Below are 18,202 nucleotides of genomic sequence, written 5' to 3'. Positions count from 1 at the left end.
TAGGGTGCTGCCCTAAAAAACAAACAAACAAACAAAAAACCATTATTGACAAATTCCATGTTGGAGAATGGAGGAATAAAAAAAAAAAAAAAAAAAGATTTGTCCCCATATTCGAATATAATGGGTTTGTCTACTGATTAAAAGAGAATGGTTGTAGGATCTACTAAATATATTACCTGATCATTCTGCTTGGCCTTTAAATCTTGAACTTCTTTCCTCAAAGATGAATTTTCTGTTCTTATTGCCTTTTTCAAAGACACATAAGAATAACATTTATTTTCTAAAACAAACAGCTAGCTTCAAAATACACTTCGCTCTTCATTTTTCTCTAGCTCCTTCTTTTCACTTCTGAAGGTCCAGAAATATCACTTGTTCGACATGTCTACAGTTCTATAGCTCCAGAGCTAGCCTAATGGATTTTTAATTAAAATACCCTCACAAGTATTTCTCCTCATGTTTCCACAACCTGAAAACCATAGTCATTTCTCTCCCTAAAATCATATACATCTTTTACCTTATTTTTCCAGCAATCCTATCCCAAATTGAGTTAGTTAAGGTTAATGAAAACCAAAAACTGCAACTGCATTCTCTCCTTCCTCGGGCTTCCAATAGCATTTCATGAACTTATCAAGCCCACTAGTTACTGTCTGGTTATAACTTGGATATGAGTGGAGGTGGTGAAGCATATGTTACAACTATGACAACAGTTTAATACTTAATACTTCATTAAGACAGTGAATGCTACAATCAACCACACATTTTTGTATTTATAATAAAATGTTAAGTTTAATGAAAAAAGGCATCATATATATTCGTAAAATGTTGATGACTAATATTAAGTTTAAAATCTATGGGAAAAATATTACACATTACATGAAACCCTTTCATGTTCACTGAATAATCAATGACAAGGAAAACAAGTATACAAAATGCTTTACATTCAGTTCTTCTTCTTTAGTGGCCACCTGAATAAGTCCAGTTTCAAGTAATTCTTCTACAGTCTTCAACTTCTCATCTTTTTCTTGAATGCTGAAATTATAAATTTATAACATATGTATGAACTACTTTTCAAGGAAAATGATATGGTTCCCAAATAAATATTTTACACACAGACCAACTCCTGTGTCCATCATTCCTCATAAACATTCAATTCTAGAAAGGTTTCTGAGGATTTTTGATCATGGTCTAAGGTAAGTAGACCTTTACCAAAAAGTAAAATGTATTCAAGTTATGTATGCTTACACGCTAGCCTAAACAAATAAATCATAACCACACATGACACCTACAAACCTAATGTAAGGCCAAATCAATCAACAGATACCACTCTCTTCCATTATTTTTAAAGAATTTAGATTAATATACTAATAATTCTGGTAACTCAAACTTGGTAGAAATGAGTCATTAAAATATTTTTAAAAATTTTAAAGCTCTTACCATTTTTCCATTTGTTCCACGACATCTTTATTAGGCTAAAATAAAATCAACAACAAAAAAAGTTTAATTTTACCAAGTTTGCATGAGGTAAATTAAAACTAGTTTAGAAATAGATTTTTTTTTTTTTAAAAAAAAAAAGCAGCAGTCATTTACTCATTCATTTAGCTGCACTGGTGGCATATGGAAGTTCCCAGGCCAGGAATCGAACCTGTACTGCCGTAGAGACAATGTTGGATCTCTAAGATAATTGTTTAGTATTAATTAGTTTCAAAATTTAAGATGATCCACATCTAAAGCCTGCTAATAGTTAAAGAATTATTTAATTCAGGGAGTTCCCTAGTGGTTCAGAAGGTTAAGGATACAGCATGTCACTACTACAGCATGGGTTTGATCCCTGGCCCGGAAACTTCCACATGCCATGGGCACAGCCAAAAAAGAAAAAATCATTTATTCAGGCAATGCAAGACAGAAGAGAAGCAGCTACACAAAAGACATAGAAAAAGATGACAGTACAAAGTGGGCTTAAAAAATGAACTAGTCCCTTGTGAACAAATTTTTAATTACTATAAAGAAAATCTTACAGTAAGAAGAGAATTTGCCCCTCCTTTACATTAATTCTTCAAATCTAAAAATCCAAGGCTCTAAGGTCTTGCAGGCCAAGAAGGAGGCTTTGTTCTTTTTTTTTTTTTTTTTAAACTAAGGTATAAGGCAAGTCCACAAAACCTGTGACCAAATGAATGAATTTTTAACATATAGATTTCACATAACCACTACCTAAGCCAAAATATAGAATGTTCTAAAACTGATTGTAAAGTTTGTAGCACATGAACATATTCTCCTGTTAAAAGACGTCATATGAGCTGACCTTCGCCTCTGACCCATTCTTCTAGCATCCCCTCCATACACACAATGTTCTCAATGCTACAATTTACTATGCACCCAGAAGCAAGGCTTTCTCCTAGATGTTCCTAGGCCTTTAGGCAGCTAAGTAACATGACAAAACAGGTTTGGGGGCTTTTTCCCTTCAACATTCTCTTCCACCCATCCCATTCCCTACCTGCTTTCTCTTATTTGCTAGTTTCTTAATTTTTTCCAATTTTATTACAACCATTTTCCACAAATACTATTAATTTTTCTTTTGAAAAATCCAAGTCCTAAGATTTCACTTATTATATATTTCTAAAAATTAACACCCTTTTCTTCAATGCCTGAGTTTATGCCCTCAGTTTTACAGATCTCAAATATCACAATACCCTAATAATCATTTTCTCCCTGTCTCTAGTTCATAAAGAATATATTGTGAGGGGCAGAGAATAACTTTCCAATGGGAAAAAATTTTCCCACCATCATGAAGAGGACAGGAGCTGTTAAGAATACATTAAATCATGTTTATGAACTGTGAAAAATAAATCATTCAGTAAGTTTATAAATCTTTCATCAAGATGGTTTTTGTCCCTCTTTATTTTTGATGACTATCATCTCACATAAAGACAATACAAAATCTGTAACTACGTGTGGTGATGGATGTTAACTAGACTTAATTGTGATCATTTCACAATATAAACAAATGTAGAATCATTATGTTGTTCACTTGAATATGTAAAATTATCTCAATTTTTAATAAAGGAACACTGTTAAGAGTCCAAATTATCTGCAGCTTAATCATTTAGCTATATTATATCTTGGTACTATGTAATTCACTACCACATAAGTTCAAACACCTCATGGTTACCAGAATGATCCATCTAAAATACTAGACAAAACACTTATTCATTCTTTCAACATCCTTCGGCAGCATACCAACATGCTAGATCAAATGCATGGTCCTTACACAGCACAGAAAGTCCTTCATGATTAGGCCCTAGCAAATCTTTCTCTACTCTTACACCTCATACTTGCACTTCCATAATATGCCAATATGCTCTGAATATGCCAATTTGGCACACTTCCATGACTTTTAATATGACTTTTAGCACTCAGCCTGGATTGTCCCCTATCAGTTCAGCAAATTCTTGGCTATTTCTCAAAATCAGGTTTAGCTGTCCCCTCTCTATGATGCCTCTTTGCCCTTACTCTTCTTTAGTATCTCTTCCTCTAACGTTGTACATACAGTTTAAGAATTTTATTCATCACACTTTTCTGTGCATACATCTATCACCACAATAAGCCATATTCTTGAGGGTAAGAACCAAGTCTCATTCATCTCTGTAGACTTAGCTTTGTAGCATAATACCTAGCATATTCTCAATTAGTAAAAATTTAATGGACTGAATATCCTTCAACAAGGTTACAGTTTAATAACTACTCTTGGTCAATTGCTCAATGAACATTCAGTTGCATGAAATTGACCCAGCTTAGCACCTATCCAACATTTTAAGTTAATATATTATTATTCTAATCCAATCTAATTTTTCCTCCCTGGATGATTTTCAAAACTGTATCTTACACAATAGTGAATTCTTCTGCAATAAAATACAACTGGGCATCAGGAAAAAAGAAAAACTTCCTGCTCTTATAGTTTTTACTTAATAATTTAATCGCTGAATCTTAAAAATCTACTATAATAAGAATAAAAAAGAATGTTATTTCTTTGCTAAAAAGTCAAGACGGTCAAAAAAAGGACATTTCAGGACCCTTCCACCAAAAAGGTTTATTTTATTCTAAGTAAATGAGATCTTAATAACTGATTTGTTTATAGGATCTGTAACAACCTGTTACCTTACCTGGCATTTGTCTTTCTGCTTCCTACACCTGAAGAAACAACAACTTGGCACCATTACTGTTTTCTGCTGCAGTAAGCTCAATCTTTTCCTCCAGGATAAAAATCCATGAGGAAAAAAAAAAAAACAAAAACCTGAGTTTTTTTATATAACTAAACTGTTCATCTCTCAACTGTCACTTAGAATTCTGACTGCTGGGTAGGAAGGGGTTAAAGAAAGATGGAAATGAAGGAAATTAAACTTATGCTAATCTTTATCTCTTCCTTCACTATCAATGGCAATAAAAATGACTAGAAAAAAGCCAAAAGAGCTGGTTCTTTGGTTCACCAAGATGAGAACAGAAGTCACAATGACAACCAAAAACACATCACAGTCAAATGCTTTCTAGACGATTAAAGAAAAAAAAAGCTTTCAGAACAAGAAGAAAAATCCCAAGAATTACCCAAAAGAGCAAATATTAAAAGATAGGTTTCCTCTCTTAAAATAATTCTTTTAAATAAATTTTAAAATGTGGTTATGAAATTTTATTCTGTTGACTGCTCTTTATATTAACAAAATATCTAAACATACACAGAAACTTTATACCAGATAGAAGGCTAACTCAATAAGAAAGAAATTAGAGGACTTTTTAAAAATATTCACTCTCGCACTTACAAGAGAGAATTTATGTAAAACGTCAGATTGGAAATTGTTAGGGTATCATGCTATCTTAAGGGAAAAAAATTTAGGCTAGTGATTTTACTCTTGTCTAATGATGAAGAATACCGTCTTCGGTACAGAACAAAAGTGAAAAGAAAAGATTAAAAGTACCTGTTTAATAATTCTTATTAAACCCTAAATAAGAATTACCCGCACCTCTAATCCTGGAATTCTAGGGCAGATTGAGAAGTTTCTAGGCATTTGTTTTACCTCCTATGAAGTTAATTTTACTAAGTTTAAAACTTTATATACTGAAATAGATGTTTCAGAATCTGTGATAATCAACTAAAAAAAAAAACCTGCATTCTGCTTTTCTCAGTAAGAATTAATACAGCTAAAAAATATCTATCATATTTTACTAATCCAAGTCACCAATGATGCATATCACAACTGATAAAAAAAAACTTTACATAACACTAAAAAATTAAAAACGCCTCAAATTAAACTGTAACCAGAGACTAAGATACATCCAGAATTCAGAGATGATAAATTTACAAGAAAAAAAATTTACAATTGACGACGTGTCATATCTGTTAAAAGCTATACCACAAAGGGAAATAAGATTTAAGAACAGGACTTAAACACCATTTTAGCATCACAGTGGCATGAAGTCATGACCCTCCCTAAACATCATCTGTTCAGCATTTTCTCCTCTACTACCTTCAGTTTGAAAGGGCAAAGCATATACAAAATAATAAAGATTATGCAAAGCACTTAATACCATATTTGAGGAGGGAAGATAAATAATGGATTATTTCTTGACAAGTCAAAGGAAGTTAACGAAATACTTGCCAAATAATTCCACAGCATTTGGCACAGCTACTTATACCAATTCAATATCTGCCTAAATGTGCATTTTAAAAGAAAAAGCATGTACCTGCTAAAGGGAGTGCTATCATTCGCAATAACTTACATTTCAGCTTCTAATAAAACGTGTCAAAATTTGACAGTATTGGAGAAACATGCAAAGCTTCTATTTTAATGTGTCATCTAATATGAAGACTTTCTAGAATATTTCTTAAAATTGGAATTCAAAGAATTATTTGGAAGAGTAAGAAGGCAACCCTTAGGAATAGCCATAGAACTTGAGTTTACAGAGCCATGCTTACTCAGGCTTCTACAGTTTTGATGGCTTGCTATAAACACAGCAATAAATATGATGGCAGTAGGGCTGGAGGTGAGATGAAAAAAATAAATATTCTAAAGGGAAGGCATTAAGGCTTAACACATTTGTTATATGCAAAGCACTAGGCTACTCACTATACAAAGACTTACCCTTTTAAATCTAACAAGCTTATATGTAAATAAAATCTCAATGTAAAAGACTTAGGAGGAGAGATCTGAGAAATGTTAATCAATTTGATCAAGATCACTCTGCATTTAAGTGCTGGTAGGAGGTTTCAAATCCATTCCCTTTTTAAGAATTCACATTGCCTTAGAGAAAAAAGTGAGGTTCCAAAAGTCTAAGGACTATTATCCTGAAAGCCAAATGTATCAAAATAACTTAAAGAAATTATTATTTTTTTTTAATTTCTTCCTTCTCTCTCTCTTTTTTTTTTTTAAATAGGGCTGCACCCACAGCCTATGGAGGTTCACAGGCTAGGGTCGAATTGAATCACAGCCACCACAACACCAGATCCTTAACCCATTGAGTAAGGCCAGGGACCGAACCTGCGTCCTCACTGATGCTAGTCAGATTTGTTTCCACTGAGTCGCAAGGGGAACTCCAGAAATTATTTTTATGAATTCTATTATACCTTTCAAAAAAAAAAATTCTTATAAACAGGTTAGCATTAGTTTCTTCTTAGGAATAAAAATTATATTTTCCTTTATTTAGATACTTGATTTATGAATAGAAACGCAATTAAAAGATATATCTACACTTCGATTTCTAAAAATGAACGAGTTGATTATTATTTTAAAAGAAGCAGATCTTGCTACATACTGGTTATTTCTAACTTAGACTTCATGAAAAGTCTTACCTGTTCAGAAATAAGAGTCTGTAGCTTTTGAACTTCTAATTGTAAAGCTTTATTTTGGTCATTTAGAATCTAAAAGAAAGAATCTCAATTTACTCTTTTATTGAGAAAAGGTAACAAAGCAATCATTTAAATGTGGGTTTTTTTTGTTGTTAAATCAAAGCCATATACAATTACTAAAAATACTTATAAAGTGACAGATGAATCGTATACTGACCTAAGAACGCAAATCTCACATGGCTCCATTTTTCACTGTTTCAGTGAATATATTTCCAAAGTACAGGAATCCAGTAACAGTATAAGGTACATGGACAATGGTCTCTAAAAAAGTTTCTACTGAGACCCCATAGTCAATCATGTGGATTATCCCAAACAGTGTTAACACTGTCATAGAACCCTTTCATGTGTATTTCAAAGAGTTGAACAGTTTGTGCCAACAAATTCTGGGAAAACCTGCTTTCCTAAGTAAGTACTCACAGGATTCCTGTTAAGTTTAAAAAAAAAAAAAAAAAAAAAAGCAAAGCAAAGAAAAAAAATTTAAAAAAAAAGCAAATCTTACTGCATGTAGCAATGTACCCTGGCAATCAGAATGTTTCATAATACTCAAGCTGTTTGCATGACCAAAAACTAGCACTATACCAACAATGGAGACACATAAAACCATCTCAAGCTACCAAATGAAAACTGTAGAGAAAAGGTTGGGGCAAAGCAAATATCAAAGGTCTATTATAAAAACAGGTAAGTTAAAATAATTTAAGCAAAAAGTCTATGATAAAATTAACTGTATAATTCTCCAAATAAACTACAGAAACAATGTTTCGGAGTGATTGCATATAAAAAGTAGTATTTCTACATTCACTTCAAATGAAAATTACACAAGGTTGTTCAAGAAAGCTGAGTTGACAAGGTTAATTACACACCTTAAATTCTTCCATTTTGTTTGAAATCTCACATTGTAGCTGCTCTTCAAGCAATCTTATTTTATCATCCTTAACATGAATACTATGAGAAAAAAACAAAATTGAATTACTTCATATATTAAAATTACTTCATGTATTAAAATTAAAATACTTCATATATTCAGAAAGCTTACATAAATTATGTGCACAACTATCAGTTATAAGCAGCAATATTTTCTGTAATTACACTTGAACATAAACGTATGAATGGCTTCATATACAGCAATAATTTAATCACCTTTTTTTTTTTTTTTTTTTTTTTTTAATTTTATTTTCCCACTGTACAGCAAGGGGGTCAGGTTATCCTTACATGTATACATTACAATTACAGTTTTTCCCCCACCATTTCTTCTGTTGCAACATGAGTATCTAGACATAGTTCTCAATGCTATTCAGCGGGATCTCCTTGTAAATCTATTCTACTATTCTACGTTGTGACTGATAAGTCCAAGCTCCCGATCCCTCCCACTCCCTCCCCCTCCCATCAGGCAACCACAAGTCTCTTCTCCAAGTCCATGTAATCACCTTTTTTGCATCTTCTCCAGTTCATGTGCAGCAGCAGCCTGTGGTGGGAATAAAATAAGAATTGTATCATTTCTCAGGAAGCAATCAAACCTAGTCTTTCACTATTTTTAATAAGTTATATTTTCAGAAATTTGGAATTGTTAAAGCAACAGCATACACTACTGCACACTTTTTGTTGTCCAGTATTTTATATTTCTCACTGATAAAAGATATATCCTTTTTTGACTGAATAGTAGAAAGTGAAAACAAATTAGCACATTGGGAGTATTTTAAATGAATCCTCAGTTATTTCAAAAGTTATCAATTTCTTGGATCAAACATTAATTTCAACATTAAAAATAGTAACATTTAAGTGAACTGGGAGAATTATGGTCAAACAAAAGAGGCTTTTAATAATAAACCATGAAGCCAAACACAAGTAAACATTATATTTACTATTTACATGGGTAAAATTAGGGCTTGCAATAGCAATAAAAATAAGTATAAACAAACTGAAATTCTAAGGTTAAAAGCAATAAAGATCTACCTGTTCATTTGCCAGGGCCTGTAATTTCTGCACTTCAGCATTTAATAAGAAATTCATGTTCTGTATATCCTAGAACAAGAAGGAAAAATAACATTGTAAGTATTTAATTTATGTTAAATTTGAAGTTTGTAGCATATGTCTTCTACTTAAGCAAAGGTCTCAAATTACAATTTCTCCCCTTTTTTGGGGGGGGGGCCACACCCACAGCATATGGAGGTTCCCAGGCTAGGGGCTGAATCAGAGCTGCAGCTGCTGGCCTACACCACAGCCACAGCAAAGCCAGATCCAAGCCACGTCTGCAACCTACACCACAGCTCATGGCAACACCGGATCCTCAACCGACTGAATGAGGCAAGGATTGAACCCAAACCCTCAGGAATACTAGTTAAATTCATTACCACTGAGCCACGATGGGAACTCCTCAAATTATAATTTCTTAAGTCAGAAAGAAAATCATCAATTCCTGTTATTTAAAATATTTTCCAAATTACTGTGAATAATATCATGTGAGAAAAGGCCTTTGAACTTCTCCTCTTAGAGGGATAAAGAGGGGTTTCTAATTCAGAAAAGAGATAGACACTTTTCAAATGAATTCTGAGTATTTTCCATTCTTCATATAGATACTCATACTGTACAAAAGCAGGGTAGTTAAATGCCTATAAAGAAAACCGTAGCCATTTATATAATTACTTTACCTTAAGTTCCTCCTCTTTACTTGCTAAATGATCATGTTCATTTGCTAAAGAATCTTCAGTCTGTTTTATTTGTTTATCCTTTTCTGCAATCCTTAACAGGAAACAGATTTGTACATTCAATAAACATTTAGAAATTTAGTCACAAATCAAAGGATTAAAAGCCTCAAATATGGTCATCCTTATTTAAGGGGCTTTTCAAGTAACTACACCTCCCATTTCTATAGATCTTTTCAGTTTAGTAGTAACTGTCACATGCATTATTACAACTCCTTAAAATATATACAACTATTTTAAAATCTGAGGTCAAAGAAGTTAAATATACCCTCACAAGCCTGGCAATGTCAAAAACAGATTTTCAGTCTTCTGAACTTAGGTCATCCATGTCTAGGCAAATAATATAATACACACACATAAAAAGAACTTTGTTTTGGGCATATCACCACACAGTTAGATACAGAGTAGCTACAACTACTTATTAGAAACAAAAACTAATTTTCTCCCACTAATCTCCAATTACAATAATCTCTTCCACATAACTGCCAAAGGCCAAATGGAAAAAAGTTTCCCCAATGAACTATACTTTAATTAAAAAAAAAGTTTCCCCAACTCTTTTTATGACAAAGACACAAAAAACACAGAATGTATAATGCTTAGGAACCAAACTCACTGAGAGGGAAAGTGTAAGTTGTTCCAAATCCAGTAAAGAGAATTTTTTTAACAAGTTAGAACATAAAGTTAATCATGAGTAGAGACTCTTAACAGGTATCAACAAGTGGTAATTAAGTAATTATAAGAATAACATAGAAAGGCAGTCTTACACTTTATGTAATTCTTCTGCTAGAGCTGAAGCAGAGGTCTGAGAAAGAAAAACCATGTCAACATAAAAGCCTTTAAGGAAAAGTTTTAGTCATATAATATTCATCATAATAGAGCTTTAAAAACTGAAAGCAGTAAATGTACATAATAAAGTTAAGGCAGTGTCTGGCCCATAAAGAGTGATAACTAAATAACAGCTATTATTCTGAAAGTAAATTTGATCACCAATGGCCAGTATTGGAGAATTACACACCATAAGACATTTCTAATAAAATAAGTTGACAAGCAACTCATATACAGGAAAAACAGCAGCAAAGGCCATTTTTCATCCCTATGATTCTTTTCCTTAGTAATAATTTCCAGTAATTACCATTATCATAAATGATACCATTACCATAAATGATACCATTTATGATTAAGAAAGTAAGTCATTTGGTAATACCCATGTTCATCTTTACTTTTCAAAAAGTACTTAGAGGAGTTCCCGTTGTGGCGCAGTGGTTAACGAATCCGACTAGGAACCATGAGGTTGCGGGTTCGGTCCCTGCCCTTGCTCAGTGGGTTAATGATCCGGCGTTGCCGTGAGCTGTGGTGTAGGTTGCAGACGCGGCTCAGATCCCGCGTTGCTGTGGCTCTGGCGTAGGCTGGTGGCTACAGCTCCGATTCGACCCCTAGCCTGGGAACCTCCATATGCGGCGGGAGCGGCCCAAGAAATAGCAACAACAACAACAAAAGACAAAAGACAAAAAAAAAAAAAAAAAAAAAGTACTTAGAGTACTCTCTAAATCTTTAATTTCTAACAAATTGTCCTGAACTACCTCTCAGCTATAACTTAATATCTCAACACAGAGCTGACAATTTATGCATACATATACCTCATACACATACACCCTTTCCTATATTAAATAATTCTTTCCCAATTAATTTTAGACTACAGTTTCTAGAAAGAAGGCAACTATAAAAAAAACAAACAAACAAAAAAAAAAACTTTGCAATCTCTAAGTTTTGGGACTTTCAAATTGCCTGAACTTTAAAGACAAGTTTTTAATGTTAAAACTACTTTTTAACAAAAAGAAAAGTGACTTCTATTGTAAGCTAATACTTTTCTCTAATTTTGGGGTGCCACACCCATGGCATTATGGAAGTTTCTAGGCCAGGGATTGAACTGTGCCACAGCAGAAAATGCTGGATCTTTAACCCACTGTGCCACAAAGGAACTCCTACAAATTTTAGAATTTTAAAGTTGAAGAATCAAAATTCAGATTCATAGTATGTATATTATGAAAACAAGTTAAGTACTTTTAAGTTTCTTCTCTTTCATCTTAACGCTATACTATTATATTCTAAAGGCTATATACCTGTCTACCTATCTGTCTATCATGTTCTATGACGTTGATGTCAAAGAATAACAAGTATTACAATACCACCTGCAAATGTTTGGAAAGTTTCCCTCACAAAAGTGAAGTATAGATGTAAAAATTATCCTTTGGCATATATAACCTGAGAGCTGTGGTTAACATACTGCTACCACCTGAGGGTATATAAGGTTTTCCCTTATGGTTAGTCAATATTTTGTAAGAACTTTTAATACATAAATCACTAATCCTGACACCGTTTGGCTAATTCCTCCTGTTTTGTGACAGAATGTTGAACATTTTTGCTCCTCTTAAGGTAAAAACTCTCTAACCCACCTTCCCATTAGTCAAATTTGGATTTCTTTTTTATAGCACTATACATAATTATCAGAGTGCTTGGCACTCAGGATCATCCCATTGATTCACTGACGAGTTGCTCAACCACTAATCCAGTGCATGGCACTTAACAGGCACTCAGATTATTTACACGGCTAGGAAGATATTAGTAATGACAACCAATAAGAGAGCACCATTACCTGGGCTGCTATCTGGGAATGGAATTGTTGAATTTGAGCTTTCAAAGCCTCATTCTGCTCCAAAATATCCTTTAATAAACAGTAATCAAAAAGGAGAGGAAAAAAACTGTGCTGTTAAATATACCAATGTAGATGAACAAGATGAGTTACAGGTATATCTTTTTATTTTAAAGGCACTCTTAGATTCCAAAAGACATCATTTAAACAATGATTAGGCATTCTATTATGAGCTAATTTCTAAAGCAGAAATTTAAAATATATTGTACAGTTCCTAATATAATACAAAAAGCATAAAACTGTGGATGAAGACATCTTTGAGTACATATTCAAACAAACCATACTGTGACAACTGCTCAAAGATTAAATTAAAATTATTCATCCCCACTCCAAAATTAAGGTAGACTGCCCTCTCTCATCTACACAAAACACATCAAACCACTGCTCATCTTTACTTTTTTAAAAAAGGGAAAATTAGATACCTGAATTTGCATTTGTAAGGACTCTTCTTTGTTCACCCTTTTTTGCTCTGATTCCATTAACTGCATTAGTCTTTGCTCCAACTGCTGTTTTGATACCAACGTATCTGTAAGCTTACTATGCAGACTCTGTACTTCATTTTCTTTGGCCACAAATTTACTCTGTAAATCTAATAGAACATTACATTTTAAAAAGGTCTCCTCCTTTGCCTGATTGCTTCTACATATCTTTAGTGTAAGCTTTATTTCCTCTAGAATACTCTCCTTGAATCTCTCCTCCGCTTCCCCTCTTGCATATTGCTCCTCTGATCAGCCTCCACTTACTTTTGTTTGTTTGTTTGTCTTTTTGTCTATTCTAGGGCCTCTCCTGCAGCATATGGAGGTTCCCAGGCTAGGGGTCTAATCGCAGCTGTAGCTGCCAGCCTACACCACAGCCATAGCAACGTGGGATCCAAGCCGCGTTTGCGACCTACACCACAGCTCATGGCAATGCCAGATCCTTAACCCACTGAGCCAGGCCAGGGATCAAACCTGCAACCTCATGGTTCCTAGTCGGATTCGTTCGCCACTGCGCCACGACCTTTTTCACAGTACCTGCCACACTGCACTAATTCACCTGCTCTCCCAGAGCTTTCTGAGATCGGAGATAGCCTTTTCCCTATATCCAAAGCTGTGCCCAAGGCTGGGCACAAAGTACATAATCAATAACTATGTTAACTGAATGGTACATGGATGTTTAAAATTCTAGTATCACTTCTTACAAGCATTCTTAATTTCCCCAAAGATATTTTAGTAAGTTATTTAGCGAACTTCTTGTAAATTCCCTGTACTATCCTACCTGGAGAACAAAGAAAGATATTGAAGGCTAGCAAATGTCCTGGTATAGGATGAAGTAAAAATTTTCTGTTTGCATCTCTTCTTAAACAACCCCAAAACAATAAAGAAAATGAAAAACTAACTAAATTGTCTTTGATGCAATCAGAAAATAAATGTTAACTCCAAATCACAAGAGATTATGATAAAATAAACTTGGCAGCGATGAGGAAGGGGAAGGTAAAAGCTCAGGAAGTAAGGATACCAAACATCTTGAGAGCTGCCTCTCTGCCCCATAAAATAAATAAGTCCAAAACAGGGGAGGAAACACACACACACACACACACACACCCACCAAGGATAGAGAGACAAACATAGAGAAAAAGAGAAAATGTGTATATGTGCATGTGGATGAACATGTGTGTACATATGTATGTTACGTATGTTTTAAAAAAAGTAAGGTATCACTTCTCTCTTTTTTTTTTTTTTTTTGCTTTTTAGGGCAAAACCCATGGCATATGGAGGTTCCCAAGCTAGGGGTAGAATCGGAGCTACGGCTGCCGGCTTACACCAGAGCCACAGCAATGCAGGATTTGAGCCTCGACTGCCACCTACACCACAGCTTACGGCAACACCAGGTCCTTAAGTTACTAAGTGAGCCAGGGATCGAACCTGCAACCTCATAGTTACTAGTCGGATCAGTTTCTGGTGCGCCAAGATGGGAACTACAAGCTATTACTTCTATAACAAGATACAAATAAAAGAATGGAACTCAATTCAAAAAATAACTCCTGAAAATTAAATATATAATGGTAATATCCAGGATTAGAACTCAGGAGAGCACATTTCTTACCAATAATATAAAAGTTAAAACACCAAATTCATGCCATCAAAATTCTGTGGGTAAAATTATTTCCAACCTAGACCTCTATATCCAGTCAAACATGAACTCTACATACCAATCAAGCACGAAGGTAGAAGGAATAAAACATACTCAAAGCCTCAACAAATGTACTTCAAAGCATACTCTGAGGAAGCTACTGAAAGACAGGCTATTAAATCAGGTAGGAAAGCAACAAATATAGCCATGACATAGGATCCAGAAAACAGGGTAGAGACTAAAGGAAGTCTCAGAAGACAGCTATGACCCAGCCTAGAAAGCAACAAATACTGGGGCAGGAAGACTGAGGACTCCTGAGGCACAGCCCCATTAAAAACAGACAGTTTCTCCAGTATCTAATATATTGCTGGAGGAAAGGAGAGGGTTAAGGAGTTTAAACTTAGGTAAAATTTTAATACAACAAAGATCAAGCAAGTTAAAAGCATTAAGCAATGATTAGCTTCAGAAAATTTAAAAACATTGCTTAGGAAAAGAACTTGAGTCCTATTCATCTTGGTTCAGCACTGAATTACATAGTATATGATATAAACATCGAATATGGGTATAATGAGAAAATATGCATAGCCGTATCAGGAGAATAAGTGGAAGGTGGAAGGAATGGTGTGGGAGTATTAAGCCCTCACTTTCTAGAACAGAAAGTCAACAGATCCCTATCAAGAGATAGCAGTGTAAGTAGAAATACTATGCCTACGATAGAAGATACTAAAAGCAAAAGTAATTGCTTCAGATCAGAGTGAGATATTATTGTTTATTGTTATATAGTTATAAATAGTTACATCTAGTTGATAGTTGCAATTCTTTTAGCAAAATTCATTTGTGCTTTGTTGATGAAATATATTAATTAAAAACTAAGATAATATATTTTGAAAACAAACTTTATAAAAAAAAAAAGGTCATCAAATACCTTAGATGTATTTAAACATTAACCAAAGGGAAATACCTAGGGGGTGGAAAAAAAAAATCAGAGGAAACCAAAGGTCCCAAGAGCCAAAACTCTGTGTGACCCATCCTATTGTCTGCCACTATATTTTACTAGCTCACCACCACTTTCATGGGAGGAAAGGGAATAGATAATACACACCGAAACAAGCTCCATTATCTCCTAGATGAATTCATCACATTAAGAATAAGTATTAAAAGTTAGCAGTTAGGCAGTTTTAAGCCAAATACTTGGAACAGTAATGCTCCTGCTATTTTTCTCTTCACAGTATAGGAATGAGTCCTATCCTGTTTCATTTAGAAACAAAAAATAAAACGAAGAATTGATCAAGAGGGAATAACTACAGAAAGGAAACACAGGTTCCCTTTACCCTATTTGTGGACTATAATTTTATCTGCAACTTAATGCCTCAGACAAAACTAGAGTGTAGAGAGTTTACTTTTTAAAACCCTAAGACATGTTAAAGAAACAAAAGCACTCTGAAGGTGTAAAAGCTCTTTTTATTGAGCTATAATCAAAATGCCAATTTATACTTTCTTCTCACATGGAGAGGGGAGGAACTTTTACCCAGAATGACATACTAAATTCACATGTACCTTACCTTGCTGTGCTGCCTCATGCTCTGCTGTTCTCTTCCTGATATAGCTCTGGACTTCTTCCCACCTTCTCTCAGCTTCTTGCAGTTGAACCTGGAGAAAAGGTAAGTCAACACAAACACAGGATATTAATTTAAAAAAAAAAAAAGAATCCTCTATCTTTACTGTTGTGTCCTAAAACTGCTTATGCCAACAACAATCACTAGTTTCCTATATTTTAATAACATAGGCAAATGTACTTGGCCTGATAATAGGCACTGATACTATCAGCCACAGCCATTCTGATCTCCAATATGTAGGATTTACAGATCGAAGATTACTTCAGAAACTCAATTATTTGCGCTATGTGGATCAATATAGCCACTACTACATATGTATCTGACCCACTTAGCTATGATCTGTTTTCCATTAAATTTCCTTCAGTTGAGAGGCATGTTAAATTTCAATAGGTACCTAAAATTTGTATTCTAAGGTAAAACACCACACCCTAATTATGACTGAAATATTTAATGTCATTTATCTACTTACCCATATCCACAGAGCACAAACTTCCATATTTATAAATGCCACCAGCAAGACAAATATTTAATAAAAGAAAGGACAACTATATCATTCTCCCACAGGAACCCATGAAAACTTTAAGAAACCAAAAATTACACTATTTTGCACAATCAATTATTCTCAAAACACTTTTAACCCCTACTCCTCTGGAACTGGTGTTAAGGTATATTGATTGTATAAATGACCTAGGTAGCAATCTGATACACTGAACTTATAGAATCTGAACTATATGCTCAACACATCCTCTCCCCGGTAAAAGGAGAAACAAGCAAGTCTACTCATCATTCCACACAATGTGCACATGCTTAAAAGTGCAAGAGAAATGAGTTCACTCCTCTCTCTCAGTAAGCCTGAGCAACCCTACGCATGTCTTCACAGTCTGAGAATCTCATTGCACCAAGTGACATTCTGGGATTTGAAGAAACAGCGTATGCTTTTTTCTGGGCTCAAATGAAAGCAACTGGAGCATTACTTGGCCGTGTACTCAAGCAAAGGAAAATCATCTATTTCAATGCTGGAATAAAAACAGGCTCACTAAACTTACTGAGAATCAAGCTATGAATGATAAGTGATGTTGAAGATAATTCTAACTACCTATCAAAAATCTGATTTTTACCTAAATCATGTAGACACCCTAACAGCATATGAATGATGAAATTCTACTATTTATGCCTAATTTCAATTTTTATTATTTTCAAACAGTCTTTTACTTCAAACTCAACCAATATTCAATTTTTTTGTTAGTATACATACTTCTACGAGGGAGAGCACTTAGGCTACAAGTCCTATTAAGCCTCAAACCTACATACACATTTAGGTCATTAAGCGTATATCTATGTTATTTATGAAATGATAAATAAAGGTAGGAATATATCACCTTCAACTGTGTAACTGCTTGCTCAGCATTCTTCTTTTGGACTTCCTCTTGCTGGAGCTTTCCAGTTTTCTCAGTCAGCTCATTCACCAATCTAGCATAATCTTGGCGCAGTTTATTTAGTTCAGCAGACTGCCTGAAAACAGCAACTGGATTAGGAACCTTCCATGATTACAAACATGAAAAGAGTAAATGAAATATACTTTATGTTAGTTCTGCTGAATTAGTAATTTCATTTATAGCCAAATTTAAAAAAGAAGTGATTCTAAGTGACTGACTACAAATAAAGGGGTTTGAATCATTTTGATGACAATAACACAAGTACTAAAATTACTGTAAAATATCAAGAGAAATGGATAACGGCATACCCATGAGCATAAATCAAGAGGGTCACCTTCAAACTAGTGTTCTGAAAATCTATTAAAATCAACCACCCAGAATATTCTGCGTAAAGATGCTACTAGTCTCCTCTCTAGGACTGTTTCTCCAAGTATGGGCCAGAATCTAAATCACTATCACAAGGAATGTGTCTCAACATACAGATTCTGGGACTCCACCTCAAAGCCACTAAATCCTAATCTTTTAGTGGCAGTACTCAAGAATATGATTTTCAGCTCTCATGCCAGATGCTCTTCAAAATAATGAAGTTTGAGAAGTACTGTTAACAGGGAAAAGAAAGTTAAAAGTTATCAATTCAGTCTCATAAATTTGTAGACTGTTTCACTGGTGGCAAGAGTATTGCTCATCAGTTTAGCTGAAGAGGTTCTTCACACAGCAAGAAGATGGCTTTTGAAAAT

At 34.2% G+C, this 18,202-nt stretch overlaps 1 protein-coding gene across 15 annotated transcripts in view; it reads right to left on the bottom strand.

Annotated features, from left to right (window-relative positions):
- Positions 1-18,202, bottom strand: part of KTN1 (kinectin 1) — a 109,382-nt gene that overhangs the window by 37,886 nt on the left and 53,294 nt on the right. For all 15 annotated transcript variants that reach the window (XM_021085894.1, XM_021085523.1, XM_021085629.1 and 12 more), the window contains 13 exon segments: positions 17,409-17,541; positions 15,976-16,063; positions 12,724-12,890; positions 12,245-12,313; positions 10,356-10,393; positions 9,538-9,628; positions 8,843-8,911; positions 8,317-8,354; positions 7,753-7,834; positions 6,836-6,904; positions 1,435-1,469; positions 939-1,029; positions 177-245 (listed from right to left, as the gene is read on the bottom strand). In XM_021085894.1, coding sequence (XP_020941553.1) covers positions 177-245; positions 939-1,029; positions 1,435-1,469; positions 6,836-6,904; positions 7,753-7,834; positions 8,317-8,354; positions 8,843-8,911; positions 9,538-9,628; positions 10,356-10,393; positions 12,245-12,313; positions 12,724-12,890; positions 15,976-16,063; positions 17,409-17,541 — 1,039 coding nt within the window.

Source organism: Sus scrofa, chromosome 1 (assembly GCF_000003025.6).
Source record: "Sus scrofa isolate TJ Tabasco breed Duroc chromosome 1, Sscrofa11.1, whole genome shotgun sequence".
NCBI lineage: Eukaryota > Metazoa > Chordata > Mammalia > Artiodactyla > Suidae > Sus > Sus scrofa.
The sequence above is the reverse complement of the archived record's forward strand: the minus strand, read 5'-3'. Positions and strand labels throughout refer to the sequence as shown.